The sequence below is a fragment of the Salvelinus namaycush genome, chromosome 30, assembly GCF_016432855.1.
Source record: "Salvelinus namaycush isolate Seneca chromosome 30, SaNama_1.0, whole genome shotgun sequence".
NCBI classification, from domain to species: domain Eukaryota; kingdom Metazoa; phylum Chordata; class Actinopteri; order Salmoniformes; family Salmonidae; genus Salvelinus; species Salvelinus namaycush.
The window spans coordinates 14,237,935-14,254,311 of record NC_052336.1 but is presented as its reverse complement, the minus strand read 5'-3'; the positions used below and the strand labels follow the sequence as shown (position 1 = coordinate 14,254,311).

Here is a 16,377-nt window from a genome sequence, read left to right as displayed (position 1 = left end):
GTGTAAGTACGCTTCCAATGGCAGTGGAGAGGGGGAAACTGTGCTAGTCATCTGGGTAATGTTCATTAGGGCACACTGTAGCAAAACGTTTTGCAATGAAAAACAAAACCCTGGGCCTCCTGAGTGGCGCAGTGGTCTAAGGCACTGCATCGCAGTGCTAGCTGTGCCACTAGAGATCCTGGTTTGAGTCCAGGCTCTGTCGCAGCCAGCCGCGACCGGTAGACCGGCGCACTACTGGCCCAGCGTCGTCCGGGTTAGGGAAGGGTTTGGCTGGCAGGGATGTTCTTGTCCCATCGCGCACTAGCTACTCCTGTGGTGGGCCGGGTGCAATGCACGCTGACACAGTCACCAGGTGTACAGTGTCTCCTCCGACACATTGGTGCGCCTGGCTTCCAGGTTAAGCAGGCACTGTGTCAAGAAGCAGTGCGGCTTGGCTGGGTTGTGTTTTGGAGGATGCACGGCTCTCGACCTTCGCCTCTCGAGTCCGTACGGGAGTTGCAGCGATGGGACAAGAGGGTTCCAGCCAGCAGAGGGGGCTGGTCTGTGGTGTGCGTGTTATTGTGTGGTCCTAAAGCCTTTGAAGAAGACGGTAGACGTGTACGGACTGCTCTGTCGTATCCTCTCCTGAAGATCTGGCTCCAAGCTGCTCACTGCCATAGAACTCATCTGTGGGAACAGGGCACAGCACAGAGGAGTGGCAAACACCAAGTACAGACCCACCAGTACTGAGGCGTTTAGGACTGGGAAGGCCTTCTTCCCCAGGTGTTTTCATTACCACAGGGGGCACAGCCATAGCTGGCACAGCCATGCCAATCGTGGACTCCACCGCCTGGATGATGCCTGACTTGGCAGCGGTGACTGACTCTCCTAACCAGTTCTCATTGGTCACTGGGATGCCGTAGTTCAGCTCTCTGCCTCATGAAGGGGATGTTGAAACAGTTGACAGTCACTACAGCAAAGAAGGGGACGAACCGGCTCATGACAGCTGGAAGGCGTTTGGCTAGAGACTTGAGTCCCAGGACTGTGACTACAGGTCCTGTGCTTGCAGTGACGTACGCAGCAGCCAGTTGATTATTAATGGGCAATATAACAAATCAATACGGCCTCATCATTTGAGCCATTTCCTCCTCATAACTAGAGACAGTGCTTTTTGCCAGGCATCAACCACGGGGTGGCCTGGTCACGGCCACGGTTCGTTCACAAGGATGAACACGGCAAGCTGGAGAAAATATCTTAAGTATTACCTTAGAGAGGGCTTCACAAGGAAGCCTTACCTGAAGAGCAGTAAGAATTAAAACTACTATGATGATAGTTGTCTGTGCAATGTTGATGACTCAGTTCACACAAAGATAAAATCTGAAATGTTATTTAAACAAAAAAATGTGAACATCTTTACATGGTGCAGGATAGTAGCATGAGCTCCACCACTACCTCTGTCTCCCTCCACACCATCGTTCCCATGACTTCCAGGTCTCATGGATCACTGGCCTTTAGACAAACTGCACTGATAAAGAGCAGACGCAATTACACTGTTCAGATTTATCTGTTTGAACTTGGTGTCGTCGATGGAGCAGAGGCAGGGGCATGTCATCCTTCAACAGCGTCAGTGGGGTGGGATCAGACACCCATACACCCTAGGACTGGGTGATCAAACCAGGGATAAGTGCTGGGCCGCTGGGTACCATAGACCTAAACCAACCCCACCACACGGCCAGCTTGCCTGCACTCAGCTGCTGCCAGCTGGGATAACCTCAGACTGCAACTCTACGAGAGGGAGGCTCTCAGACTGCTGCAACTCTAATCCAATGTAGCAGTGACAATCCTCCAGGATTTCAGGGGACTGTCAGAGGCCTCAAAGGACCCATGGCTGTCTGCACCCTCCCAGGGTTGGGTGGGAGAGAAGGAGACAGAGGGGAGAGAGAGAGAGGAGAGAGAAAGAGAGACCGGTGATAGTGTGTAGAGGGCGTTGTGTAGATATGTTGAAGAAAGGGGGGGACAAAGCGAGCAAGAGAGAGACACATTCATTTGACCCACATAATAATCTCTCCACCCCAGTGAAAGTGAGGATGAGTTGTGAAAGCTGGTCTTAACCCTCTTGATGAAAAATATAGTGGAGTTTTCTGCACCATTATGTGAAGCCATTTCCCCTCAATGTTCAGCAGAGCTAGTTTTACAGGTAGTCAAGAAGCACTATAAAGCCTGTCTTGTAGAAACATCAGTAACAACTGTCAACCAACAGATGGATGTCATCTAAGTTCAGCAAATTTTTCTTTGATAAATGTCATTATAGATGTTGCGGGTGGATTGCATGTAGATCAACACCGGATAATGAAAGCGCTTATTTACAAAGGCTTGCCAAATTGTAAATTGTACAAATTTGTACTTTTACACTGAAAAGTGTAGGCTTACAATTTTGTTGATTAAAGAATAAAAACATTAGCTTGTAATTTATCCTCTTAAAAATAATATTGCTTACATTTACAAACAGCAGGGCTTGACATGTGGCTTAAAAAGTTCGTGTCCTTCAGACAAGTATGACAGATTTTTTACTTGTCTGAAAGTTTAAGAGAAATTAAATATGGTCTGTAACACAATTTTTACATCATTATATGATGCAAGGAACCAATTTACAAAAAAATACATTATCATTACCATAGAGAATCAGACAAAAATATATAGGCTAGGCTACACTCTGCCTATTGTCTTCTTTCGCAAAATATAACACTGCCCCTTTAAGGCTCTCCTGGAGGATAGTTGACCACCCTTAAGGCTTCTGCTTGCTTCAGTTTGGCTGGCAGCTAGGCGAACCAAACACGTGTGCTGCATACAACCTTAAAGACCTTCACTTGAAAAACTAGAAAAAAAAGCACCAATAATACTGTTTGTCCAGCTTAAGGCACCATAGCCAGTATACACTTCCACAAAATAGTCAGACTTAATCGAAGATACATTTTTACAGAGGAGATCTTAGTTTTGCAATTTTACATCTAAGTTTGGTGCAGTATTTCTCAAGTGAAAAATGTGCATGAAAATGAGTTGTCTATCATTGAGTGACAAACACTTAATTGAAGAATCCCTACTGTTGACCAATCACAGACCAAGAAGGCGTAGACTTCGGCATGCCTCAAGATTTGTGTGTGTGTGCATGAACAGCCAGAAAAAAACCTTGCCGAAGGCCAAAACTAACACAAACATCATAATATATTCATGAACTGTTCCGAACAGGAAGCATGCGGATGCCTTCAGTAGCCTCTAAAACAATTAAATAATTCCCTCTTTCAATAAATCAGCCATCAAATGGCTAAGGTAGGCTACTCCAAAGCAAGGTAACTAACTAAGGCATGTTTATTCATAACCTTGAAAGGCTAAAATATTCAAGTTTCAGGGGAGATCTACTGACAGCATGCGAGTTTGTCAATTAGACTAACTATAATATTTTTTATGTTGTCAGAATTACATGGCCAATGATGAGGGAAATTCCAGCTCTCCCATGGTGTCAGATTGTATGCAGCATTGGTATATTAACACACCCCGTTCATCAATTGCGCGTCGGCCATTTGTGGGAGTGCCGGTGAAACTTATTTTTAGGACATTGAACGTGACATTAAAACATGCTAATAGCTAAATAGTTAACTAGCCAGGCTACACAATATGTTTTGAATTGGCTGCAATGTCTCTCTCACGCTCCTCGGGCCCACAAGCATGTGATTCACACATTACTTTTCATGAGCGTACAAACCATGTTTGTGACCAAAAATGGAGCTATAAATTGGGCAAATAACACAAACTAGCAAGGAATATCAACAAAATGTGCACACGAGGCTACACGGTTTGATTGTGGCCGTCAACGTAATACAATTCCACTCCAATGAGTTCTGCAGAAATTGTGAGAACAGTGCACAAAACATCGCATCCGGAGGACACTGATCCAATTCTGCTCTGAGTACTTGTTTAATATTGTGATTTGTGGGTGATTGTTTTTACTTGTCAAGTGTTAAAATGTTGAGCCCTAAACAGACTAATTTTAAGCATTTGACTTTGTGTTAATGTTTAAGAGCCACTTTGAGTCTTCCCATCAAATTGTTATCATACCAACACAGAACTTCACTGACACTGCCAAAAATGACTAAATGGTTCACAGGGGCTTTCAACCTAGAAACTAAACATCTAGAAAATAAATAAACAAAACGACTGAATACAGAATAACAGATCTTCCTTCCTGCTGCTGGTTCTCAGGAAAGGTTCTGAACAACTTCCTGATTATTCATGAAGTAAACAAGGCGCTGGGAGACGATGTGGGCTGAGAGGAGCAGTACTGAGTACCAGTAGCTGTGCACTGGAGGTCCACGTGAGAGAGAGAAATGCTTGTTCTTGATCAAGCACCAAACTCTCCTCACAACAGCCTGACCTCGCAGAGGGCTCATGGGAGCCATAGAGCATTGTGGGTAGCTGTGACTGGGGCCAGCGCAGCGCTGCGTTCCATCTCTGCCACGCTCTGTCTAGGTTGCTCTGACATCATTAGCGTTCCATGAAACATTCATCCAAGGGCAGAGAAACTGGTTCCTGTGTACCACGGAACAGCCAAGGCTATGAAAAACACAACGTACACACACTAACAGTACACACCGTACACACACAGTGGCGTCCATGACTTAACAAACAGGGCCGTGTTTCACAGTGATAGAGGAGGTTTTTATAACCAATAGAGGTGCAGTTAGACTAAGGGTAGCAGCTGACTGTTAAATGATTCAGTGCCTGACTGAGCGTCTGACAGTCATATGGCTGCCCTCTCTGTATCCAGCACAGCCTCAGGCCCACAGTCAGCGGGACTGACTTTCACACTCCCTTATCTCCTGTCCAAACCCCCGAAAACAGACCGGGGAACTGGATAAAGGAAATACTCCAACTAACCAGGCATGAGATAATGCATTATCACACAGACAGGTATAGGCCCGAAGACAAACACACAAATGAGAACCCACACCTACAAAACACTACAGGCTATATATGCAGCAGCAGAATCGTCCATCCTTCTGGCCAATCCAGTCATGGCAGGCAGTTCACTACAAGGCCAAACTCACCTTAGAGAGACTACAGTGGCAGGGTTCATGTTAGTTGAGTTGTGGCATGCAGCTTCCCTGTGGCTTAACATGTTAACCCCAGTCTGGGGTAGATAGATGAGCAGGATAATCACTCTGAACACACGCTCAATCACAAACAAATGAACGCGCACCCTGGCTGAATAGTGGCCTGGAATAATTAATGTAGGGGGTTCCCCTCTGAACCAGACCACTGGTGTGTTGACTGTTTGGGAGGTGACGTGAAGTTGTAGGCCTCTCTCTGAACCATGCTGTCCTGTCCCCTTACTAAAAGGAATGCTCTACTGTAGCAGTTGTTTGCTTCAGTTAGCTAGGAACCTTTACTGGATCCCATTTGTCCTAGTGAGGTGAAATATCTTGTAAGAGAGAAGCCGGTGCTTAGTCTCTCCCCTGGAACTGAACCCTTGGTGTATACTGTACTGTACCCTGGCATGTGATCCTACACTGTACAAAGCCTCAGGATTGCCCTGTCGGGTATCTTGATCTAGCTGCTCATAGTGTTGGAGTGGGAGGAGGGGAGTGGTAGTGATGTGAGTGTGGGCAAACAAAAGGGCTTTTCTGTGACGAGCCTCCTAATCACCAGACACCACTGCCTTGGCTGTGACGGAGGCGTGGAGTAAGACTGCATGCTCAACACAATACAAAAGGTCACACAGGGAGGAGGAAACAGTCAGCAGTTCATTCTTCACTTACAGAAGTCAATATCAGCTGGGCAGTCTGATTCTTAACCCTTCTACTTGAGTCTGCACTCGTTCACACTGGATGTAAAAAGAAAGACTGGTGTAAGTCAATTTAAGAAACTCCCTCCAGCTCATGCTAGACAGAGAGAAAATGAACACAAAAAAATGGGGGTGGGGTTCGGAGGCTGAATGCCGCCCTTGGTGTGCTAACTCAAACGTTACCCTCATCACATGTTCTCAGTCATAAGGGCGGTGCTCAGTGGCTGGAATGGAGATCTCAAAATCCCTCAGAACTATCCAAGCCAAACATTCAACCATCCCACTACCATTATTGGAATGTTGGTAATTCAGGGGAATGTTAGATGGTCTGCCCAAACAGGGTGAATGAATGAAGACATGTACTGTTGTGCAACATCCTCTCAATAATTTTTCTTCACAACAGATACATCAGGTGGTTTAAAACCTGTTGAGGACAGAGGGCGCTGTTTTCACTTTGGGGGAAAATCGTGCCCAATTTAAACGGCCTCGTACTCAATTCTTGCTCGTACAATATGCATATTATTATTACTATTGGATAGAAAACACTCTCTAGTTTCTAAAACCGTTTGAATTATATCTGTGAGTAAAACAGAACTCATTTTGCAGCAAACTTCCTGATAGGAAGTGGAAAATCTGAAATCGATGCTCTGTTCTAGGGCCTGCCTATAAATGGCCTTCATATATATCAGTATACATGCACTTCATACACCTTCCACTAGATGTCGACAGGCAGTGAGAGAAGAAATGGAGTGTATAACTTGATCTGGGGTCGAATAAAAGCTCTCGGCATGACGTGTCACCAGTTTCCTGTTTTCTGGAGCGTGCGAAAAGGGACCTGGTATTGCCTTCTGAAAAGCTGTCGTTATAGACGACTAATATCTCCGGCTTTGATTTTATTTGATACATGTGACAATATCATCGTAAAGTATGTTTTTTCAATATAGTTTTATTAGATTATTGAAATTTATTCGGGACGTTAGGCGTGTTGCGTTGTGTGCCTTTGTTCAGGAAGGAGAGCTTCGCGCTACTTTGCTAGCTTTCCGTGCTAATTGACTGGAGAAGAGGACATTCTAAAACCAAACAACGATTGTTCTGGACAAAGGACCCCTTGTACAACATTCTGATGGAAGATCATCAAAAGTAGGACCCATTTTATGATGCTATTTCATATATCTGTCGAACATGTTGTACTAGTCATTTGCGCCCAGATTTTGGGCACGCTCTCGCTATAACTAAGCTGGATGTCGTAATGAAGTTATTTTTAGAATTCTAACACGGCGATTGCATTAAGAACTAGTGTATCTATCATTTCCTATACAACATGTATTTTCTAGTAACGTTTATGAATAGTTATTTGGTCAGAATAGTTGGTGTCATAAAAATATCCGCACATTCTGGGAAAAAGATGCTACGTTAGCACAATGTATAACCACTGATTTCAGCTCTAAATATGCACATTTTCGAACAAAACATAAGTGTATGTATAACCTGATGTTATAGGACTGTCATCTGATGAAGGTTTATGAAGGTTAGTGAAAATTAATATATTTTGCTGGTTTATTCGCTATCGCTAACGTGCCTATTGCTATCGCTAACGTGCCTTGAATGAATGCGGTAGGCTATTGTAGTAAGCTAATATATTGCTATATTGTGTTTTCGCTGTAAAACACTTAAAAAATCTGAAATATTGGCTGGATTCACAAGATGTTTGTCTTTAATTTGCTGTACACCATCGATTTTTCAGAAATGTTTTATGATGAGTATTTAGGTATTTGACGTTGGTGTCTGTAATTACTCTGGCTGCTTCGGTTCTATTTCTGACGGTAGCTGTGATGGTAGCTGCAATGTAAAACTGATTTATACCTCAAATATGCACATTTTTCGAACAAAACATAGATTTATTGTATAACATGTTATAAGACTGTCATCTGATGAAGTTGTTTCTTGGTTAGTTTGGTTGGTTCTTGGTTAGTTAGGTTGGCTTTGTGCATGCTACCTGTGCTGTGAAAAATGTCTGTCCTTTTTTGTATTTGGTGGTGAGCTAACATAAATATATGTGGTGTTTTCGCTGTAAAACATGTTAAAAATCGGACATGTTGACTGGATTCACAAGATGTGTATCTTTCATTTGCTGTATTGGACTTGTTAATGTGTGAAAGTTAAATATTTCTCAAAAATATTTTTTGAATTTCGCGCTCTGCCTTTTCAGTGGAATGTGGGAGGAGTTCCGCTAGCGGAACCCCGGTGCCAGACAGGTTAACAGGCCAGATGAGTATCACACTACACTCCAGGGTGAACATCACACCAGAGAGCAAAGGGCTTGCAGAAAATACATGGCTGAGGAAAACGTTCACATGAAGTTAACGTTAGCTGTGACTGCCGCCCACGCAAGCAGCTCCTGCTGTTTCCAAGGGGCTAATAATGTCATGCCGCAGAGTGTACGCAGTACAGGAGGGGGTATTCTGATCATTCCCCCACACAAAACCTTCAGAAGACAGTGGTGAAGAAAGGAGCAAAGGAGGAGTGTTGAAAATGACAGGGCTCCTGGGATAGATTATTTTTAGGTCTCACAACACCCTTCACACACAGCAGGCCACGGCGAAGGAGAGAGAGAGAGAGAATGAGACAGAGGGGTAAACACCTTTTCTAATAGCTTGGACAGTGACGCAACCACACACAATAAGAAAGAACGTGTGTGTTTCATTGTGCACGTGTATGTATGTATGTACGTATGTACAGTTGAAGTCGGAAGTTTACATACACTTAGGTTGGAGTCAATAAAACTCGTTTTTCAACCACTCCACAAATTTCTTGTTAACAAACTATAGTTTTGGCAAGTCGGTTAGGACATCTCCTTTGTGCATGACAAGTAATTTTTCCATCAATTGTTTACAGACAGATTATTTCACTGCATCACAATTCCAGTGGGTCAGAAGTTTACATGCACTAATTGACTGTGCCTTTAAACAGCTTGGAAAATTACAGAAAATGATTTCATGGCTTTAGAAGCTTCTGATAGGCTAATTGGCATCATTTGAGTCAATTGGAGGTGTACCTGTGGATGTATTTCAAGGCCTACCTTCAAACTCAGTGCCTCTTTGCTTGACATCATGGGAAAATCAAAAGAAATCAGCCAAGACCTCAGAAAAAAAAAATTGTAGACCTCCACAAGTCTGGTTCATCCTTGGGAGCAATTTCCAAACGCCTGACAGTACCACGTTCATCTGTACAAACAATAGTACGCAAGTATAAACATCATGGGACCACGCAGCCATCATACCGATCAGGAAGGAAACGCGGTTGGTCTCCTAGAGATGAACATACTTTGATGCGAAAAGTGCAAATCAATCCCAGAACAGCAGCAAGGACGTTGTGAAGATGCTGGAGGAAACAGGTACAAAAGTATCTATATCCACAGTAAAACAAGTCCTATATCGACATAACCTGAAAAGCCGCTCAGCAAGGAAGAAGCCACAGCTCCAAAACCGCCATAAAAAAGCCAGACTACGGTTTACAACTGCACATGGGACAAAGATCGTACTTTTTGGAGAAATGTCCTCTGGTCTGATGAAACAAAAATAGAACTGTTGTTTGGCCATAATGACCATCGTTATGTTTGGATGAAAAATGGAGACGCTTGCAAGCCGAAGAACACCATCCCAACTGTGAAGCATGGGGTGGCAGCATCATGTTGTGGGGGTGCTTTGCTGCAGGAGGGACTGGTGCACTTCACAAAATTGATGGCATCATGAGGGAGGAAAATTATGTGGATATATTGAAGCAACATCTCAAGACATGAGTCAGGAAGTTAAAGCTTGGTCGCAAATGGGTCTTCCAAATGGACAATGACCCCAAGCATACTTCCAAAGTTGTTGCAAAATGGCTTAAGGACAACAAAGTCAAGGTATTGGAGTGGCCATCACAAAGCCCTGACCTCAATCCTATAGAACATTTGTGGACAGAACTGAAAAAGTGTGTGCGAGCAAGGAGGCCTACAAACCTGTCTCAGTTACACCAGCTCTGTCAAGAGGAATGGACCAAAATTCACCCAACTTATTGTGGGAAGCTTGTGGAAGGCTACCTGAAACGTTTGACCCAAGTGAAACAATTTAAAAAGGCAATGCTACCAAATACTAATTGAGTGTATGTAATCTTCTGACCCACTAGGAATGTGATGAAAGAAATAAAAGCTGAAATAAATCATTCTCTCTACTATTATTCTGACATTTCACATTCTTAAAATATAAGTGGTGATCCTAACTGACCTAAGACATGGAATTTGTACTTGGATTAAATGTCAGGAATTGTGAAAAACTGAGTTTAAATGTATTTGGCTGAGGTATGTAAACGTCCGACTTTAACTGTATGTATGTATGTATGTATGTATGTATGTATGTATGTATGTATGTATGTATGTATGTATGTATGTATGTATGTATGTATGTATGTATGTACGTATTGACGAACGAATGTACAAATGTACGAACGAATGAATATACGAACAAGTGCGTGTGTCCCAGTTTGAAAGTGTTGGTTGGTTGATGAGCTCGTTCGAGGCACAGAGAAGGGTGGGAGGTGTACAAGACGTGCCGTCTCCAGAAAAGCTGCATTTTCCCCTTCATGTCCAGAAGCACTGAATAATTATGAGCTCTGTTCTACACAGAGAAGAGGCAGTGTTTTGTGACTGCTTAACTGACACACTAGCCCATTCCACCCATCTGGTGTAGTTACTGGGAGACAATGTGAACACCTGCAGGGCTATCTCCAGAACAAGCAGTGAATGAAACGGTCCTCTGAAACAGACAACCAGGAAGTGACCGCTGCAGCCTGTTCTCACCATCCCTGGGAGACCACAACACTGCTAGCTGGAAATACAGATATACAAGTAAATGTTTCCAAAACATAAAATGGTGCCATTATGAAAGAGATAAACTAGGGTCTACTTGAACAGAATAGGACTGATGTGATTTAAGCCGGGGATGGGTTAAAACTGACATGAATATCATCATTTGACGGGAAAGTTACATGCACATGATGTTGTACAGACACAAAAACTTCCCAGTGACAAGAGTCATCTGCCCAGTAGCTTTGGGATTAGAAGGTAGGTAACACTATAGCAGAGATAGGTCTTGCTGTATTGCAGCTCCCAAAGGAACCTCTGCACTGCCAGTCTGCACTGCCAGTCTGCACTGCCAGTCTGCACTGCCAGTCTGCACTGCCAGTCTGCACTGCCAGTCTGCACTCCTGCTGTTGTCTGTTACACAAGAGGACAATACCCTCTTCCCTCCACTGGGAGTGAATCCACACGTCAAGGTCAGGACTCAGTACCGCTCCCGTGACAAAGAGGAGAGAGAGAACAGAGCTGGCGAAATAAAACACAGTCCTGTACTGACAGTTTGTGAACTGTCAGAGGAGGACAGAGAGGATTTTGCCCTGTTGGGAGGGTGAGGGTCATCTTAGTTAAGAGACAGGTGGTAACATGGACTGCTAGTCCCCAAATCAGTAAGACTTTATCCACCATCTGAAATAGAAACAGTAGATTATGTGTGGGGGAGGGGAGCGAGCGAGCGAGCTCCTGGCCATCATTCCCCAAATAAAGCATTTTGGATTAACCAAAAACCAGACAGCAGCACTTCTCTTAGATGTATGTACATCTTTTCTATCTCTTCATATTAACCTCTAGGTTTGTGTTTTGCTTGGTGACCATATCAGTCAAGGTCAGAGATAGCTGGAGACTACAATCGGCTGGATTTAATAACCATCAACTCATCCCACATACAGACAGGCACAGAGTCAGCCTAGGACAGAATACTAAACGTTTGGTAGGAATAGGTGGGTGCCTGTGAGAAGAAGTAGCTTGCTGCAGGCTGCTATAACAACACTTTAGGCCTGGTAACCAGTGAACACCCACTGTCTTCCAGTAGGCTATCCCTGTATCACGCTGGTGCACAATGCCATGCCAGACTCTACCACACCGCTCTCTCAAAGTGTTAAGATATTCCTGTAATCCAAAACCCCACACAGACTTCATTGGGAGATTCCTCCCTTGAGCAAAAGCTTTTTTTTCCATGCAGGAAAACACGTCACAGGTCAGTTATTTACTACGAGCATCGACAGGTTTGTTGAGTTGGGAGTGACGCTCGACTTGCCTGAAAAGCAGAAGCCAGATCTGTTCGTATTCTATCCAACTCCTCTGACTGACATTGTCACGTCAGTCAATAATTGGTAAATGAATGGCATGTGTGGAGGATGAATCAGAATTAGTTGGGTAACATAGATAAGATGTTTTATTTACATAATATGCTTATGTGAGATACTTGTCATTAGAATGTCTCCCTTTGGACTATACTGTTGGCAGTTGCACTTTTCCCTTCTCAGCTAGGGAAAAGTCACTTGGGGCCCAGAGAGGGTGAATTTATCTGTTAAACCATGTGAAGGGATGGCGTGATTAAGGGGGAACCAATTATCTCTTGGATCAACAATGTCTGTGCTCAAGTCACTTCCCTCAGTGAGCTTGTCCAGGAGTGGGGAGAAGAGGGGGTTTACTTGAGATGGGAGAATATAGAGTTGACAATTGAGTTATGCCTTGGATGAGGTAATGTTTTGGTACTATGAAGTACCAGGAACGAGATTAGAACCTTGTCTTAGAGACCAAACTGAACGATAATTTATAGCTAATGCTATCTGGCTATGGGATACTCCTTTCTCAAGTAAAAGGCCCTTTGTGAAGTTTTCCTAAGATCTGTGGTTCGTCATGTAAGTTGAGAGGGGTGTATCTTGGCTATAAAAGATCTTGATATTCTTTTTTAGGCACTCTCAGAATTCATTATAGACACTGAATTGATCTGAGAGTCAAAGGGCTATGGTGAAGCTCATATAATTAAAGATGAAGTTTAAGTGTCTGACTGGTGTGTGGTTTGTAACTCTCCTCATTTGGTAATACAGGAAATTGCCACGACACATGACAACAATAAATCAGATGAGTTGGCTAAAGCACTACAGATTTGGCAACCAGGCTAACGCTAGATCTCTTATAAACTTTAAAATGTACACTAGACTAAAGAGTGTGACGTACCTTCCGTGTGCGTGGAAGTCAAGCTGCAGGACCTTGTCCTCGTGGGAGACGGCCCTCTTGGCTCTCTGGTGGTTGCTGTGCAGGGCCTCGGTGTCGTAGGACAGGCCCTCATAGTGGCGGATGTACTTGTTCAGAGGGTTTCCATACTGACCTGCAGGAACAGAGGTGAAAACAGACTTTTAATGGCCAATTAAAAAGTCAAAACAACTCATTCCTCACTGGCAGGTAGGCATGGGGTGCAGTGACAAAACTTCAGAACAGCATTACTTCAAAACGCAGCTAGTCTATTAGGAATTATTTTTAACCCGAGACCATGACACATAATCCCTCATTATGAAAGCTTTAGCCTTGACTAGATTCACAAGTATCTTATGAATAATACCTCATGAATAATACAACAGCAGGCTGTGTGTATTTCTCTCATTCTCACCATTGATTTAGACTTACTGTGTGTGTGTGTTTTCCATTTCATCCTTCCTTGGATAAAGATGTTACTCCCTCAAGCACTGTTTTTGAGACTAAGAATAGCTTCACTTTTGAAGGACACCTGCGCCCACAAGATACTACAATACTATAGAGGCCCAATGGTTATTTTCAGCACAGTATTTGCTTCATTCACTTTTCCCATTCCATCTAAAACTGCTGCAGCAATAGTAAAAACAATAAATTGAAACAATCGGCTACCGCAAACACATTTTGAATGCCTTGAGGGCATGTAAGAGATTTAGTGTTGAAATGCTAAAAAAAAAAAAAAAACTTCCACAAGTTGAGTAGATGATAAGCACAAGACTGCAGTGTGCCAAATATATCCCCATTCTCCTTCCCATCATAGGGACCTAGAGTGATTCCCATCAAGAGCAGCTAGCTAGAAACCCTTTACTCTGCCTCCTGCTGACTCAGACCATTTTATTATCTGACACAAACACCGTTGTCATAATTTACAGCTCCTAGCAGGGGTTCCAGGCATCTTTACACAGATGTGATCCAATCCCCAGTCTCATCTTCCCTCCCCCTGCTCCCAGAAACACCGCCAACACAGAAAAATTGCCATTTGTCAAACTTCGGAGAGATTTTTTGTTACCCTTCCAATTTCATGGGATCTATAAAAAAAAATCTATTTAATCACCAGAGCACTTTAAATTTGATGTACTGTGAAAAAAGGTTGAAAAAACATTACATAGCCTCATTCATGTTGGCTTTGCACGACACCAACATCAAGTTTTCTGATGACACCACGGTTGTAGGCCTGATAAACAACAACGATGAGTCAGCCTATAGGGAGGAGGTAAGTGACCTAGCATTGTGGTGTCATGACAACAACCTCTCCCTCCACATCAGCAAAACAAAAGAGCTGATTGTTGACTTCAGGAAGCAGAGGAGGGAACATACCCCAATCCAAATCAACGGGACTGCAGTAGAGTCAGGTTGTTCCTTGGCTTCCACATCACTGAGGACTTATCACGGACCAACACCACCACCATTCATGTCAAGAGGGCATAACAGAGTCTCTGCTTCCTAAGGGGCTGAAGAAATTTGGCATGCCGCCCTGGGTCATCTCCAAATAGTACCGCTGCACCGTCGAGAGCATCCGGACCGTTTGCATCACGGCCTGGTACAGGAATTGCTCCATCCACAAGGCCCCTCCAGCGGGTGGTGAAGACGGACCAGTACGCCACTGGGACTATGCTCCAGGACATCTACGTAAAAAACGTGCCCGAGTAAGAAATGCAGGATCATTAAGGACCCCACACACCTCAGCCACGAGCTGCTCTTATCTGTTATTATTCCTTATTATTTTTGCATTGTCAAGAAGGAACCTGCAAGTAAACATTTCATTGGACGATGTATGCCATGCGTAGGGTTGGGCTGTATGAATATCTCTGCAGTAAGAACATAAGCTTGATATTGAAATATAGCCACTTAGCTAGAAAGTTAGCAAACCAAATGAACAGCTTAGATTTCTTAAAGTTTCCTTCCTTCTATGTACTGTAAAACGCTGCAATTTGAGCTGTGAACTGTGGGGAACACTTCTCACAAAAAGTCAGCCTGAGAACTGGTAATGAGAGTGTGTGAAAACCCTCTAAGGTGGTTAAGCAGAGATTAGTAACTTGATTTGATTTATTACGATCCCCATTACCAGACGCCAATGGTGACAGCTAGTCTTACTGGGGTCCGATGCATAACGAAAAATACATTACAGACAAAATACTTCACAATTTACATAAACATGTAGTGTGTGCGCATTATCAGTTACACATGTCAGTACAAACACACAAGTAGGTCACGTGGGAGAGGTAGGGATGCACAATATATATCGGTGAGCATATCGAAAATCGGACGATATTATCTAAAAATGCCAGCGTCGGCCCGATGTCTAGTTTAACGCCGATGTGCAAAACCGATGTCAAAGCTGACGTGCATACCAATATAACGTAGGTAGATGACGTAATGACACGAAAAATACTAAGCGCACACTTCTAACAACTAAACACATTCAAGTGGAGCAGTCATTTGAAAGAGGAAGAATCTCAGCGAGACAACTCAAAAGGGGAAATCCATTAAACACCAAGATAATGGAATTCATTGCCCTTGACAATCAACCGTTCTCTGTCGTGAATGATGTTGGCTTTCGCCGATTGGTCGAGCACCTTGAGCCCTGGTACACACTATCAAGTAGGCGGTATTCTTCAGGTGTTGCCCTACCGAAGTTACACATATTGTTGAAACGCACATCCATGAGCTACTTGCTATGGAAGTTACACATATTGTTGAAACGCACATCCATGAGCTACCATGGATGCCATTTGCTTCATGACTGACATTTGGACCAGCGATGTCAGCCCCATGAGCCTGACAGCACATGCTCAAGAATGTGCTGGTTGTCATACCGCTGATGTCATTTGAGAACATGTTTCAAACATGAACACATTAGCTAGCTCCATTCGAACAACTGACTGGAGAAATAAGCTCATCAACTGCATCTGCAGCAGACGTGATACCCTCTGTCATGGCATTGAAACTCCTGCTCAACAAAACTGCCAACACAGACCGTGGGGTTAAAACGTACAAAAGTACTCAAGGCTGTGAACAAGCGATTCGGTGGCATTCTCTGAGCCTCTTTACTGTGTTGCCACCATGCTCGATGCTAGGCATAAGGACTGCTACTTCGATGCAGACAAGAAACAGGGTTTACGTGAACATTTTACATACACAGCTGGACAAGATGGAAACGGACACAGTGACAGTGCGCACCGAGCAAGAGGCGCCACGGACAGACAGAGCTGAAACTTCACTGCTTGACAAGTATGATGAAATCCTGGTTGAGAATGAAACGACTGAACAACGAAACAGCACAGAAAGTAAGTGAAATAAATAGGTTTTGATTATGTTTTACTGGTAATGGGGACACACGTAAATGCCAACAAAATAACTTTTATACAGTGCCACAGACACGGTCGGCTACCAAGGACTGTGGGCTCTCCTT

At 43.7% G+C, this 16,377-nt stretch overlaps 1 protein-coding gene and 1 pseudogene across 2 annotated transcripts in view; both read right to left on the bottom strand.

The window, feature by feature from the left end:
• The window catches only part of LOC120025369 (disintegrin and metalloproteinase domain-containing protein 10-like), an 81,445-nt gene that overhangs the window by 47,991 nt on the left and 17,077 nt on the right, over positions 1-16,377 (bottom strand). For both annotated transcript variants that reach the window (XM_038969913.1, XM_038969912.1), the window contains exon 2: positions 12,894-13,044. In XM_038969913.1, coding sequence (XP_038825841.1) covers positions 12,894-13,044 — 151 coding nt within the window. The remainder of the gene's footprint in view (positions 1-12,893; positions 13,045-16,377) is intronic.
• Positions 556-1,076, bottom strand: LOC120025239 (annotated as a pseudogene).